This window comes from Pelobates fuscus, chromosome 5 (assembly GCF_036172605.1).
Source record: "Pelobates fuscus isolate aPelFus1 chromosome 5, aPelFus1.pri, whole genome shotgun sequence".
Taxonomy (NCBI): Eukaryota; Metazoa; Chordata; class Amphibia; order Anura; family Pelobatidae; genus Pelobates; species Pelobates fuscus.
Window position 1 is genome coordinate 9,573,998 of NC_086321.1, and position 16,701 is coordinate 9,590,698.

Genomic DNA, 16,701 nt, shown 5'->3' on the forward strand with positions numbered 1-16,701 from the left:
GAATCCCCCGCTCTTGGTATAGAGAGAGAGAGAGACTCCCCCGCTCTTGGTATAGAGAGAGAGAGAATCCCCCGCTCTTGGTATATATAGAGAGAGAGACTCCCCCGCTCTTGGTATAGAGAGAGAGAGATTCCCCCGCTCTTGGTATAGAGAGAGAGAGAATCCCCCGCTCTTGGTATAGAGAGAGAGAGACTCCCCCGCTCTTGTTATAGAGAGAGAGAGAGATTCCCCCGCTCTTGGTATAGAGAGAGAATCCCCCGCTCTTGGTATAGAGAGAGAGAGAGAATCCCCCGCTCTTGGTATAGAGAGAGAATCCCCCGCTCTTGGTATATATAGAGAGAGAGACTCCCCCGCTCTTGGTATAGAGAGAGAGAGAGAATCCCCCGCTCTTGGTATAGAGAGAGAGAGAATCCCCCGCTCTTGGTATAGAGAGAGAGAGAATCCCCCACTCTTGGTATAGAGAGAGAGAGAATCCCCCACTCTTGGTATAGAGAGAGAGAGAATCCCCCGCTCTTGGTATAGAGAGAGAATCCCCCGCTCTTGGTATAGAGAGAGAGAGAATCCCCCACTCTTGGTATAAAGAGAGAGAGAATCCCCCGCTCTTGGTATAGAGAGAGAGAGAATCCCCTGCTCTTGGTATATAGAGAGAGAGACTCCCCCGCTCTTGGTATAGAGAGAGAGAGAATCCCCCGCTCTTGGTATAGAGAGAGAATCCCCTGCTCTTGGTATAGAGAGAGAGAGAGACTCCCCCGCTCTTGGTATAGAGAGAGAGAGAATCCCCCGCTCTTGGTATAGAGAGAGAGAGAATCCCCCGCTCTTGGTATAGAGAGAGAGAGAATCCCCCGCTCTTGGTATAGAGAGAGAGAGAATCCCCCGCTCTTGGTATATATAGAGAGAGAGACTCCCCCGCTCTTGGTATAGAGAGAGAGAGAATCCCCCGCTCTTGGTATAGAGAGAGAGAGAATCCCCCGCTCTTGGTATAGAGAGAGAGAGAATCCCCCGCTCTTGGTATAGAGAGAGAGAGAATCCCCCGCTCTTGGTATAGAGAGAGAGCGAATCCCCCACTCTTGGTATAGAGAGAGAGAGAGAATCCCCCGCTCTTGTTATAGAGAGAGAGAGAATCCCCCGCTCTTGGTATAGAGAGAGAATCCCCCGCTCTTGGTATAGAGAGAGAGAGAATCCCCCGCTCTTGGTATAGAGAGAGAGAGAATCCCCCGCTCTTGGTATAGAGAGAGAGAGAATCCCCCGCTCTTGGTATAGAGAGAGAGAGAATCCCCTGCTCTTGGTATAGAGAGAGAGAGAGACTCCCCCGCTCTTGGTATAGAGAGAGAGACTCCCCTGCTCTTGGTATAGAGAGAGAGAGAATCCCCCGCTCTTGGTATAGAGAGAGAGAGACTCCCCCGCTCTTGGTATAGAGAGAGAGAGACTCCCCCGCTCTTGGTATAGAGAGAGAGAGAATCCCCCGCTCTTGGTATAGAGAGAGAGAGACTCCCCTGCTCTTGGTATAGAGAGAGAGAGAGAGACTCCCCCGCTCTTGGTATATAGAGAGAGAGAGACTCCCCCGCTCTTGGTATAGAGAGAGAGACTCCCCTGCTCTTGGTATAGAGAGAGAGAGACTCCCCCGCTCTTGGTATAGAGAGAGAGACTCCCCCGCTCTTGGTATAGAGAGAGAGAGACTCCCCCGCTCTTGGTATAGAGAGAGAGAGACTCCCCCGCTCTTGGTATAGAGAGAGAGAGAGAGAATCCCCCGCTCTTGGTATAGAGAGAGAGAGAGACTCCCCCGCTCTTGGTATAGAGAGAGAGAGAATCCCCCGCTCTTGGTATAGAGAGAGAGAGAGACTCCCCCGCTCTTGGTATAGAGAGAGAGAGACTCCCCCGCTCTTGGTATAGAGAGAGAGAGATTCCCCCGCTCTTGGTATAGAGAGAGAGAGAGACTCCCCCGCTCTTGGTATAGAGAGAGAGAGAATCCCCCGCTCTTGGTATAGAGAGAGAGAGACTCCCCCGCTCTTGGTATAGAGAGAGAGATATTCCCCCGCTCTTGGTATAGAGAGAGAATCCTTTTGCTGTGTGTGCAAGGCTCAGTGGTGTCACACTGTTGATGGTGGGAGCATGCATGCTGGGGTTGACTATATATTGTTTATGTGTGTTAATTCCGATTAATATAACTTGTATTAATCATGATTTTTTTTTTCTATCCCTCCCCTCCCTTTATTCCCTTACCTGCCATGTTACCCCTCTCCTGTCTATGCTCCCTCTTTTTACTCCTCTGAATCATGCCACCCACTCTATTGTGTTTACTGCCCCTGCTTCCCTTTACCTCTCATGCGTTTCTCCTTCTTTAATATTATTTCGTGCCACTTATCTCTCTGAACTTCCTCTTCATCCTTTATTCCTCCTTGCTTCCCTTTACTTGGCTTCTTCTTTCTACTCGTAACCTCCCCCTCACGTGTTTTTTTTTTTTTTTTTTTTTTACCAATTCTGTTTTTTATAAACTTAAATATATGTTTCAATGCTCATCATTTTTCTTTTCTACAACTACCGTTTTTGAATATTCTCTTTTTCTTCTGTTTCTCTCTTTTTCTTGTTTTCCTCCCACACTATGTCTATTTCTATCCATTGTACTCCTGATAATTGTTTCCCTAACGCTTTCTCGTGTCTGGGCCACCATCTGCACTCTCTTTCACTCCTACCTCTAGCAGTCTGCCTTCCCTTCTTCCCCATCACTCCTTGTTTCTCCTTCTTCCCACCATACTTCTCCCTTTCCCGTTTCCCGGCCCTCGCAACCCTCACAGGCAGTGGCCACAGGTGGTGGCAGCGGTGGCATGAGGCTAGAAGCAGTAATGGAGAATCTACAACGGCAGCAAGCTGCACGTCTGGCCTTAGAGGAGAAACTGCGACAGGAGAAGGAACGTGAGCTGCGTTGCATGGTGGAGTCACGTATCCAGCAGCAGGCCCTTGCCATACGTCACTACCAGGCAGCAGTGAGAGCTGCGGCAGCCGCCGTGGCAACCTCCCCTACAAACTCTAGCACCACTAATACTAGTACAACAAGTCCCACAGCTGCCCAACTTCGACCTCCACTTATATTTCCACGAGTGGCTCCTAAAACACCTGAGGAGGAAGAGACGAAAACCAGGAGTGAAGAGGAAGAGGAAATAGACTATGATGATGAGGATATGGATGATGAAGATGGTGAGTTAGATGAAGAAGATCGTGAGAGTTTCTCACACTTACAGCAGCCTGGGTCCCCGAACAATGGAGTTCTTAGGACTGCCCACTCACAGTTACCAGTTAACAGTACCCCAGGCCAGTCACAGACTCTCTCACCCAATGAACAGACGGGACATCACGAATGGACCTACGAAGAGCAGTTTAAGCAGGTAGGTTCCTCCATTGTTAAAATCCTAAACTGATTTGATTGAAGAAACTGACTGTTAGTTCAGACATCTGAAAACCATAAAGTGAACAAGGTATATAGTGTAATCGAAGAGAACAAGGCTTCAGAATGATAAAAGAATATTGAACCTGTTACTGTTTTATTCAGCCATTAAATTATACCTTTATATAATGTAGTCTAGAATATAGCTCTGGTGTAGTGTGCACTTAACACCAGTCATTGAATTCATTCTTTACTGTTTTTTGGTATTTTAGAACATAAGAAACCTCACATTTTATCATTCAAATAATAGGACTTCTTAATGATCATAAAGATATGGACTGATGTGTCTGCTTTTACAAAAGTATAATTTAAATGCAAATATTTTTAAAGGAGACGTTCTTTGAATGGTTGGTTTGTATTATTTGAAGTGACTTGAGTTCGATTGCAAGCGTCACATATTTCTGCTGCCAGTAAGATCCACGCATACCTAGTCCGCATCAAACATTTCTATTGGAACTTGAAAGTGTGTTCTACTGAGTACAGCTGTATTGTTAAACATGCTTAAAATCTTACTTTTATTTTACAAGTCAGATACATTATTCAATTATAGGCATACCTTCTCTAAGGTAAGACTTCCAACTGGTGTCCTCTTAAAGGGTTGCTCCACGGCCCAAACACACAGTTTTCTATACACAGACTTCCCAGACTTGAGTTTATCTGGCTTTGGTTAATGTACAGACCTATGGTTATTGTAGCTATATAACCTGTTTAAGAGTGGTTTCACCCTCTGTACATCTTAGGCTCAGGACAGACAGTCCAGTACTGATAAGATATCTTCTACACAATTATTTAACTAGGCTGCCCATCACCAACTGATAGTGTCACTCTGGGTTGGGACAGATTGTATACTTTTAAAGTGTGACTGTCGAAAAGCTGAGTTTTCAATATTGAAGTAATGTCGCTACAATGTAAGAACAACAGTAGGCACAGTATTGGGTTAACAGGGCGGTTAGAGTAAATTTATGGTTATTTGGAGCTTGGGTTGTTCGGTCTGTAGAATTGGGAATAGTTAGAGGGTATTTAATGTTTGGCGAATGTGTCTTAGGATAAGGGTGCGCTGTGATCTGTAATTCCCATTATCCTTGGCCAGGCAGAGCTTTCTCCTTTTTAATGATGGAGATTTATGGTATCACTGTAATGAAGACATTTATTCACATTTTGAAGTTGACATGTTAATGTGAATCATGGCAGCCCCGTGGCTGCTCAGTCAGTCTTCCTTCTAGCAATCACTGTTCTAGTTTATCTGTAGGTCAGGGTTAAACATTATTCTCTAAACTTTCTTTTCTTGCTTTTCATTCATACTGAGCAGAACAAGCTCCACTAGGCTTTAGAAGTCTCTTCTGACTATATTGCTAACCGTCCATCCAGATTATCTGAAGAGATATTCCTAACCGTCCATCCATGGGTTATAGAGATATTTATTGTTGGATAAACACCTAGAGGGTTCCTAACTAAAGTGAGAATTTAAAGAGAGAATTCCAAGTCTGAAGTCAAAATTGCTGAACGTTCTCTAAGCTTTCAAAATGATTTATCTAAATAAATTCCCGTGGACTTTAATGCTAATTTCTGACTGTAGATAAATCGCTTGAAACGTTTTCCTAACAGAACGCAATCATATTAAACTGAGGCCTAAGACAGCTATGCATTCAGTCCAGATACTTTGACCTTTGAATTGACTCTACGTTCTCCCTTTGGTGAGTAACCCTGAGAATGGGTAGGATGTAATATGCTTATTAAATCAAGGCCAATGTTTGTTGGATTTATGGTTTGCCATGTCTGTGCAGGTGGATATGTGACTCACTAACATTTCTTAGTCACACCTGTAATCTGTAAAGTTCTAAACCCCGAGTGCCACCGGATTTCTGGAGTCCTTTGACAGCCAGTTAGAGGGTTTAAGAAGGATATGTTTAACCCCTTAAGGACACATGACATGTGTGACATGTCATGATTCCCTTTTATTCCAGAAGTTTGGTCCTTAAGGGGTTAAAGGCTTTTTGGTTTTGCGCTCCAAACCTTGCATTCCACAGGCTCTATTTGGATCTGAATAATTAAGATGGTGTTTTACAACAGGGTTATCCACGAAAGGGAGCAAAGTGAATTTCAAATGTAAGGTCCGAATAGTCGAACTGGAAGAATTCTCATTGTAAACTATATTCATGACTTAGTACAGGATACTGGCTTCTTTGGGGATTGGGATTGGACATTTGGGCTAGGAACATGGTTGACTTTACTAATTAAGAAAATGTTGTACTTTTTGCTATTAGTTGTATTAGCCCATACGGACCCGCACTGACCTATACAGACTGACATACACAAACATATTGGCTGAAGCAGACTAACACATTCTGACACACATATTACCTTCGTTGCTGTTTTTAAGTCCATTTTGCCTTAACCATTAGTTCCTTTTTCTGCACATTTCCTTAGAAATGCTCCCGACACTTCTCCCCACATACAGGGGAAGGGACGGGAGAGATAAATTGAAGTGCCCTCGCACTGCTGCCGCAATGGATGTCTGGGAGGGGGTCTGGCTGAGCACGTTGATATGTATGCCGCTCACCGGTGTTTTACCGGGCGCTAGTGAGCAGCAATGTAAGTGCTCCATAGCGCCCAGGAACATGGCCGGCGGGCCATTAGAAATAAGAGAGGGGCGGCCGCAGCGGAAACTTGATAGAGGGGCGGCACAAACGATCATAAAACCGCAGGGCCGGCGCCCCCCTTTAATTGGATTATAAACTGTTTAGGTTGAGGTTTAGTATTATAGAGAGTATTGAAGATTGATGTTTAGGAATATATGATTCAATTTAATATTTTTCAAATGATTTAATATTATTGCATACACTTTTAAACATTTTTTGTATTTTGATATTTTATGATGTATTAATATATATTGTTTTATATTTGATATATATTGTTTTAACAAAATTTCAAAAATTTCAAATAAAAAATCTGAAAAGTTTATAAAAAAAAATCTTAAGTCATTTGAAAAGCGTATCCAAGAGTATAAAATCTGTGCTACAATGAGGTGAAAGCCGGTCAGAAGGCAGGTGCTGCAAACGTTTTGGGTAAATCTAGACGTCTTATTGTCCTGAGTGAGTCTGATCCCACTTGACTGAGGGGAATACTTAGAAGATGGATTTTTCACTTTGCTTTTAAACTTTATTTATCCCAAAACACAGAAGAGTAAACAGGGGAGGTCCAGATGCTCCGTCAGATAAGGCCGTGTTGGGAACAGGATATAGGGGGTGGGGAAGGTACAGTTTTAATGCCAGACCTGTAGATTGCACAGAGGGAGTCATCTTTAAATACATGAGTAAAGTACACCGTAATCTATTCCAAGTGTGTGGATATCTGAATATAGTGTGATTTATATAGAAACGTCTCTGAGAAACAATTAATGCTCTCTGGAAATTGGGACACGATGGTCTATTGATCCGTCATATGACATTTTAACCCTAAAATAACTGCTCCAGGAAGACTTGGAGTTTGGTTATGGGAGTCCTGTTTGCCCTGGATCATTAAAACAAAAAATCAGTGTTAATTGTACAGCGCCTAAATTATTCATACTTTTCTTCAGTCTCACGGTAATTACAGACAGTTGGAAGAAAATATAATATGGGCTATGGTAAGCGCAGGCACAATGCATATTGTATTGTATGGGGTACAAAAAGACACAGGGGGCACATAGTCATTATATAATAGGGTTACAGTAAGTACAGGGGGTATATAGATAATATAATAGGGTTACAGTAAGTACAGGGGGTATATAGATAATATAATAGGGTTACAGTAAGTACAGGGGGTATATAGATAATATAATAGGGTTACAGTAAGTACAGGGGGTATATAGATAATATAATAGGGTTACAGTAAGTACAGGGGGTATATAGATAATATAATAGGGTTACAGTAAGTACAGGGGGTATATAGATATTATAATAGGGTTACAGTAAGTACAGGGGTGTATAGATATTATAATAGGGTTACAGTAAGTACAGGGGTATATAGATATTATAATAGGGTTACAGTAAGTACAGGGGTATATAGATATTATAATAGGGTTACAGTAAGTACAGGGGTATATAGATAATATAATAGGGTTACAGTAAGTACAGGGGGTATATAGATAATATAATAGGGTTACAGTAAGTACAGGGGGTATATAGATAATATAATAGGGTTACAGTAAGTACAGGGGGTATATAGATATTATAATAGGGTTACAGTAAGTACAGGGGTATATAGATATTATAATAGGGTTACAGTAAGTACAGGGGTATATAGATATTATAATAGGGTTACAGTAAGTACAGGGGTATATAGATATTATAATAGGGTTACAGTAAGTACAGGGGGTATATAGATATTATAATAGGGTTACAGTAAGTACAGGGGTGTATAGATATTATAATAGGGTTACAGTAAGTACAGGGGTATATAGATATTATAATAGGGTTACAGTAAGTACAGGGGTATATAGATATTATAATAGGGTTACAGTAAGTACAGGGGTATATAGATAATATAATAGGGTTACAGTAAGTACAGGGGGTATATAGATAATATAATAGGGTTACAGTAAGTACAGGGGGTATATAGATAATATAATAGGGTTACAGTAAGTACAGGGGGTATATAGATAATATAATAGGGTTACAGTAAGTACAGGGGGTATATAGATATTATAATAGGGTTACAGTAAGTACAGGGGTATATAGATATTATAATAGGGTTACAGTAAGTACAGGGGTATATAGATATTATAATAGGGTTACAGTAAGTACAGGGGTATATAGATATTATAATAGGGTTACAGTAAGTACAGGGGGTATATAGATATTATAATAGGGTTACAGTAAGTACAGGGGTATATAGATATTATAACAGGGTTACAGTAAGTACGGGGGTATATAGATATTATAACAGGGTTACAGTAAGTACGGGGGGTATATAGATATTATAACAGGGTTACAGTAAGTACGGGGGGTATATAGATATTGTAATAGGGTTACAGTAAGTACAGGGGGTATATAGATATTATAATAGGGTTACAGTAAGTACAGGGGGTATATAGATATTATAATAGGGTTACAGTAAGTACAGGGGGTATATAGATATTCTAATAGGGTTACAGTAAGTACAGGGGGTATATAGATATTATAATAGGGTTACAGTAAGTACAGGGGGTATATAGATATTATAATAGGGTTACAGTAAGTACAGGGGGTATATAGATATTATAATAGGGTTACAGTAAGTAGTACAGGGGGTATATAGATATTATAATAGGGTTACAGTAAGTAGTATATAGATATTAGATATTAGGGTATATAGATATTAGGGTTACAGTAAGCACAGGGGGTATATAGATATTATAATAGGGTTACAGTAAGTACAGGGGGTATATAGATAATATAATAGGGTTTCAGTAAGTAGTACAGGGGGTATATAGATATTATAATAGGGTTACAGTAAGTACAGGGGGTATCTAGATATTATAATAGGGTTTCAGTAAGTACAGGGGGTATATAGATAATATAATAGGGTTACAGTAAGTACAGGGGGTATATAGATAATATAATAGGGTTACAGGAAGTACAGGGGGTATATAGATATTACAATAGGGTTACAGTAAGTAGTACGGGGTATATAGATATTATAATAGGGTTACAGTAAGTACAGGGGGTATATAGATAATATAATAGGGTTACAGTAAGTAGTACAGGGGGTATATAGATATTATAATAGGGTTACAGTAAGTACAGGGGGTATATAGATATTATAATAGGGTTACAGTAAGTACAGGGGGTATATAGATATTATAATAGGGTTACAGTAAGTAGTACAGGGGGTATATAGATATTATAATAGGGTTACAGTACGTAGTATATAGATATTAGATATTAGGGTATATAGATATTAGGGTTACAGTAAGCACAGGGGGTATATAGATATTATAATAGGGTTACAGTAAGTACAGGGGGTATATAGATAATAGGGTTACAGTAAGTAGTACAGGGGGTATATAGATATTATTATAGGGTTACAGTAAGTACAGGGGGTATATAGATATTATAATAGGGTTACAGTAAGTACAGGGGTATTTAGATATTATAATAGGGTTACAGTAAGTACAGGGGGTATATAGATATTATAATAGGGTTACAGTAAGTACAGGGGGTATATAGATATTATAATAGGGTTACAGTAAGTACAGGAGGTATATAGATATTATAAAAGGGTTACAGTAAGTACAGGGGGTATATATATATATTATAATAGGGTTACAGTAAGTACAGGGGGTATATAGATAATATAATAGGGTTACAGTAAGTACAGGGGGTATATAGATATTACAATAGGGTTACAGTAAGTAGTACGTGGGTATATAGATATAATAGGGTTACAGTAAGTACAGGGGGTATATAGATATTATAATAGGGTTACAGTGAGTACAGGGGGTATATAGATATTATAATAGGGTTACAGTAAGTACAGGGGGTATATAGATATTATAATAGGGTTACAGTAAGTACAGGGGGTATATATATATTATATTGGGTTACAGTAAGTACAGGGGGTATATAGATATTATAATAGGGTTACAGTAAGTACAGGGGGTATATAGATATTATAATAGGGTTACAGTAAGTACGGGGCATATATAGATATTATAATAGGGTTACAGTAAGTACGGGGGGTATATAGATATTATAACAGGGTTACAGTAAGTACAGGGGGTATATAGATATTATAACAGGGTTACAGTAAGTACGGGGGGTATATAGATATTATAACAGGGTTACAGTAAGTACGGGGGTATATAGATATTATAACAGGGTTACAGTAAGTACGGGGGGTATATAGATATTATAACAGGGTTACAGTAAGTACAGGGGGTAAATAGTATTGTAATAGGGTTACAGTAAGTACAGGGGGTATATAGATATTGTAATAGGGTTACAGTAAGTACAGGGGGTATATAGATATTATAATAGGGTTACAGTAAGTACAGGGGGTATATAGATATTCTAATAGGGTTACAGTAAGTACAGGGGGTATATAGATATTCTAATAGGGTTACAGTAAGTACAGGGGGTATATAGATATTATAATAGGGTTACAGTAAGTACAGGGGGTATATAGATATTATAATAGGTTTACAGTAAGTAGTACAGGGGGTATATAAATATTATAATAGGGTTACAGTAAGTAGTATATAGATATTAGATATTAGGGTATATAGATATTAGGGTTACAGTAAGCACAGGGGGTATATAGATATTATAATAGGGTTACAGTAAGTACAGGGGGTATATAGATAATATAATAGGGTTACAGTAAGTAGTACAGGGGGTATATAGATATTATAATAGGGTTACAGTAAGTACAGGGGGTATATAGATAATATAATAGGGTTACAGTAAGTACAGGGGGTATATAGATAATATAATAGGGTTACAGTAAGTACAGGGGGTATATAGATATAATAGGGTTACAGGGGGTATATAGATATTACAATAGGGTTACAGTAAGTAGTACGGGGGTATATAGATATTATAATAGGGTTACAGTAAGTACAGGGGGTATATAGATATTATAATAGGGTTACAGTAAGTACAGGGGGTATATAGATATTATAATAGGGTTACAGTAAGTAGTACAGGGGGTATATAGATATTATAATAGGGTTACAGTAAGTAGTATATAGATAGGGTATATAGATATTAGGGTTACAGTAAGCACAGGGGGTATATAGATATTATAATAGGGTTACAGTAAGTTCAGCGGGTATATAGATAATATAATAGGGTTACAGTAAGTAGTACAGGGGGTATATAGATATTATAATAGGGTTACAGTAAGTACAGGGGGTATATAGATAATATAATAGGGTTACAGTAAGTACAGGGGGTATATAGATATAATAGGGTTACAGTAAGTACAGGGGGTATATAGATAATATAATAGGGTTACAGTAAGTAGTACAGGGGGTATATAGATATTATAATAGGGTTACAGTAAGTACAGGGGGTATATAGATATTAGAATAGGGTTACAGTAAGTGCAGGGGATATAGATATAATAGGGTTACAGTAAGTACAGGGGGTATATAGATAATATAATAGGGTTACAGTAAATACAGGGGGTATATAGATATTATAATAGGGTTACAGTTAGTACATAGATATTATAATAGGATTACAGTAAGTACAGGGGGTATATGGATAATATAGGTTTACAATAATTGCAGGGGGTATATAGATAATATAATAGGGTTATGGTAAATACAAGGGGTATATAGATATTATAATAGGGTTACAGTAAGTGCAGGGGATATAGATATAATAGGGTTACAGTTAGTTCTGGGGCTACATAGCTATTATAAAAGAGAGTTCAGTAAGTTCATTGGATATACAAGTACTATATAATAATAGGTTGTAAGCTTTTGAGATCCCTGTTCTGCAGAGCTTACACTCTAAATATAAACCTTGTCGATGGGGCTGGATTAATAATCTGATACTGACAGTAAATCAGAGGATGTGCGGTATGCTGTCATCCATCTGGGGATGGCATGAAGTGACAGTATGATGCTGGTATAACCGGTCTTGGTGGCGGTGTACAGAGGGGGAGATGTCTCGCGATGTGACTGTGAACGTAGAATAGCTCTGTTTTGTCTATGTTTGTGTGTTTTTTTTGTCTTTTGTTCCCTTCCTATTTCCATGTTACAGGTGCTGCTGTTATTACAGGTGTCTCTGTGACAGGGTGTGGAGATGCAGCCTTAATAACCCTCATTGCTCTGTAAAGGTGAAACTGTACAAGTCTGTCACTTCCAAGGTTATTGAGTAAAGTGGGAAACGGTGAATATTCAGTGAGATTTAAAGAGCCATACTATCAACCAAGCTGACTTGGAGATATTTCCTGCATTAAATGTCCAATTCACTATGAATTCAATGTATTTCTGCCTGATCGCCTTGGCTAGCAGGAAATATGCGAATATATGATGGCCAGCGAGGATGGGGAGATTCTTGCAGCGTTAGTGCATGAGGAAATGCCGCCATGGCCGTACTAAATATTGCTGAAACAGCCCAAAACGGCAAATACCCTGGAATCTAGCAAACCACATGATCTCCTTGGGAGTTCATACTGGCCGTGGTGCATGGTGTGGGCATAGCTGCTCTGTGTAATCACTGGATTAATAAATGGGCAGTAAAAGCTAGTTGGGCTATAATGTGCGCCATGTTGAGATTTTCACTTTAGTGCATGTCGGTTCCCACTATTGTGAGCGTGTTATTTTACGCAATGTTTGAAAAATCACAATTTCTGAAAGAAGAAACTGTTGTTTTTTGTCCTCTTTTTGTTCTGCTAGTGTATTAAGAGAACTTTATACAAACAGGCACAAAGGCTAAATTATTATTTACCCATTTATTGCTGTACAATACGATTAGCCCTGATTAATAGTGTATTTATAAAGATAATTTATTAAAGAGACACTCTTAGCAGTGCACCATATTGCTTATATTATCTTTACAGCTCCTTGTATTATCACAGCTCCTTATATTCTCACAGCTCCTTATTACAGCTCCTTATATTCTCACAGCTCCTTATATTCTCACAGCTCCTTATATTATTATAGCTCCTTATATTATTACAGCTCCTTATATTATTACAGCTCCTTGTATTATCACAGCTCCTTATATTATTACAGCTCCTTGTATTATTACAGCTCCTTGTATTATTACAGCTCCTTGTATTATCACAGCTCCTTGTATTATTACAGCTCCTTGTATTCTCACAGCTCCTTATATTATTACAGCTCCTTGTATTATTACAGCTCCTTATATTATCACAGCTCCTTGTATTATTACAGCTCCTTGTATTATCACAGGTCTTTATATTATTACAGCTCCTTATATTATTACAGCTCCTTATATTATTACAGCTCCTTGTATTATCACAGCTTCTTATATTATTACAGCTCCTTGTATTATCACAGCTCCTTATATTGATGTAGATTCATTTAGATGTTATTACAGCTCCTTGTATTGTCACAGGTCCTTATATTATTACAGCTCCTTGTAGTATCACAGGTCCTTATATTATTACAGCTCCTTGTATTATCACAGCTCTTTGTATTAGTGCAGCATGTCATATTATTACAACTCTGTGTATTATCACAGCTTTTTGTATTCGTGCAGCTTATATTATTTCAGCTCTGTGCATTATTACAGCTCCTTGTATTAGTACAGCTTATGTTATTACAGCTCAGTGTATTATTACAGCTCTTTGCATTATTACAGCTCCTTGTATTAGTGCAGCTTATTATATTATTACAGCTTACTGTATTAATATAGCTTGTTGTGATATTACAGCTTAGTCTATTATTATTGATCCTTCTATGTTTCACTTTATTATTACAGTGTGGGTTATTACAGCTCGTTGTATTAGTGCAGCTTATATTATTACAGCTCAGTGTATTGTTACAGCTCCTTGTATTAGTGCAGCTTATTATATTATTACAGCTTACTGTATTAATATAGCTTGTTGTGATATTACAGCTTAGTCTATTATTATTGATCCTTCTATGTTTCACTTTATTATTACAGTGTGGGTTATTACAGCTCTTTGTATTAGTGCAGCTTATATTATTACAGCTCAGTGTATTGTTACAGCTCCTTGTATTAGTGCAGCACATTATAGTATTACAGCTCAGTGTATTACAGCTCCTTGTATTAGTACAGCTTATATTAGTACAGCTCAGTGTATTGTTACAGCTCCTTGTATTAGTACAGCTTATTATGTTATTACAGCTCAGTGTATTATTACAGTTCCTTGCATTATTACAGCTCCTTGTATTAGTGCAGCTTATTATATTATTACAGCTTACTGTATTAATATAGCTTGTTGTGATATTACAGCTTAGTCTATTATTATTGATCCTTCTATGTTTCACTTTATTATTACAGTGTGGGTTATTACAGCTCGTTGTATTAGTGCAGTTTATTATATTATTACAGGTCTTTGTATTATTAAAGCTTATTATATTATAACAGCTTATTGTGATATTACACCTTATTGAGATATTACACCTTATTGGGAATTTTATTATGTTATTATTAATATAGCGCCAACAAATTCCGTTGCGCTTTACAGTGGGTGGACGAACAGACATGCAATTGTAACCAGACAAGTTGGACACACAGGAACAGAGGGGATGAGGGCCCTGCTCAATGAGCTTACATGCTAGAGGGAGTGGGGTATAGTAACAGAGGGGATGAGGGCCCTGCTCAATGAGCTTACATGCTTAAAGGAACACTATAGTCACCTAAATTACTTTAGCTAAATAAAGCAGTTTTAGTGTATAGATCCTTCCCCAGCAATTTCACTGCTCAATTCACTGTCATTTAGGAATTAAATCACTGTTTCTGTTTATGCAGCCCTAGCCACACCTCCCCTGGCTATGATTGACAGAGCCTGCATGAAAAAAAAATGGTTTCACTTTCAGACAGATGTAATTTACCTTAAATAATTGCATCTCAATCTCTAAATTGAACTTTAATCACATACAGGAGGCTCTTGCAGGATCTAGCAAGCTATTAACATAGGGGATAAGAAAATCTTAATTAAACAGAACTTGCAATAAAGAAAGCATAAATAGGGCTCTCTTTACAGGAAGTGTTTATGGAAGGCTTTGCAAGTCACATGCAGGGAGGTGTGACTAGGGTTCATAAACAAAGGGATTTAACTCCTAAATGGCAGAGGATTGAGCAGTGAGGCTGCAGGGGCATGTTCTATACACCAAAACTGCTTCATTAAGCTAAAGTTGTTCAGGTGACCATAGTGTCCCTTTAACCCCTTAAGGACACATGGCATGTGTGACATGTCATGATTCCCTTTTATTCCATAAGTTTGGTCCTTATTAAAGGGAGTGGGGTATAGTGGCACCGGAACAGAGGGATTGAGGGCCCTGCTCAGTGAACTTACATGCTAAAAGGAAGTGGGGTATAGTGGCACCGCAACAGAGGGATTGAGGGCCCTGCTCAGTGAGCTTACATGTTAGAGGGAGTGGGGTATAGTGACACAGTAACAGAGGGATTGAGGGCCCTGCTCAATGAGTTTACATGCTAGAGGGAGTGGGGTAAAGTGACCCAGAAGGTAAGGATAGTATTTGACTAATGACAGTTGCAAGAGAGGAATCAGTCGGGAGCTATTAATAGTTTAATTGATATGCTTTTATGAAGAAGTGGGTTTTTAATGATTTGTTGAAGGAGTGGAGACTGTGTGAGCATCTAACGGAGGAGGGAAGTGAGTTCCACAGGAACAGTGCAGCCCTCGAGAAGTCTTGAAGGCGAGCATCAGAGGTAGGAGTACGGACAGAAGATAGACGTTAGTCTTCAGCAGAGTGTAAGGGCATAGACTGGACATACTTGTGTATAAGGGAGGATAGCTAGGTGGGAGCAGCATTATGTAGAGATTTGAAAGCAAGAACCAGAATTTAAAATTGAGCTCTATATCTTACAGGAAGCCAATGTAGGGACTGAAGGGTGAGGCGTGGGAGGTGCGGGCGGACAGGAAGATGCGCCTCGCCGCCGCATTCGTTATGGACTGTAACGGCGCAAGTTGGGAGCATGTAAGACCACTGAGAAGCGGATTACAGTAATCAAGGCGAGAAAGGATAGTGGAAGGGACCAGCACCGTAGTCGCATCTGGCGTTAAGTAGGGGCGGATGCTCGCAATGTTTGTGAGATGGAAGCGACAGGATTTGGCGATAGACTGAACATGAGGCGTGAAGGAGAGGTCGGAGTCAAAGAGAACACCTAGGCAGCGAGTCTGTGTGGTGGAGCTGATGGTAGCACCGTTGACTTGGAGGGAGGGAGACACAGGAGTAACAACACTTGTGGGAGGAAAGACCAGAATTTCAGTTTTGGTCAAGTTGAGTTTAAGGAAGTGGGCAGCCATCCAGTTAGAAATAGCAGAGAGGCAGTCAGAGACACTAGTCAAGAGGGACGGGGAGAGATCAGGAGAGGACAGGTAGATTTGCATGTCATCCGCATATACATGATATTGGAAGCCAAAGGAGCTAATGAGTTTACCAAGGGAGGCAGAATAGATAGAGAACAATAGGGGACCAATGACTGAATGTAGGGGGACACCAACAGAGAGGAGTTGGGGAGAAGAAGCAGTGCCAGAGAAAGAGCGCTGGGAGAGAGCAATATCTTGTAGACCGATATTGCGGAGGATGAGAAGAAGCTGTTGATGAT

General features: G+C 39.4%; 1 protein-coding gene across 2 annotated transcripts in view; it reads left to right on the forward strand.

Annotated features, from left to right (window-relative positions):
* ARID3C (AT-rich interaction domain 3C) overlaps positions 1-16,701 on the forward strand; it is a 252,396-nt gene that overhangs the window by 11,891 nt on the left and 223,804 nt on the right. The window contains exon 2 of one of the 2 annotated variants that reach the window (XM_063453558.1): positions 2,697-3,380. In XM_063453558.1, the coding sequence (XP_063309628.1) occupies positions 2,697-3,380 (684 nt within the window). The remainder of the gene's footprint in view (positions 1-2,696; positions 3,381-16,701) is intronic. The other variant, XM_063453559.1, reaches the window with a different exon arrangement.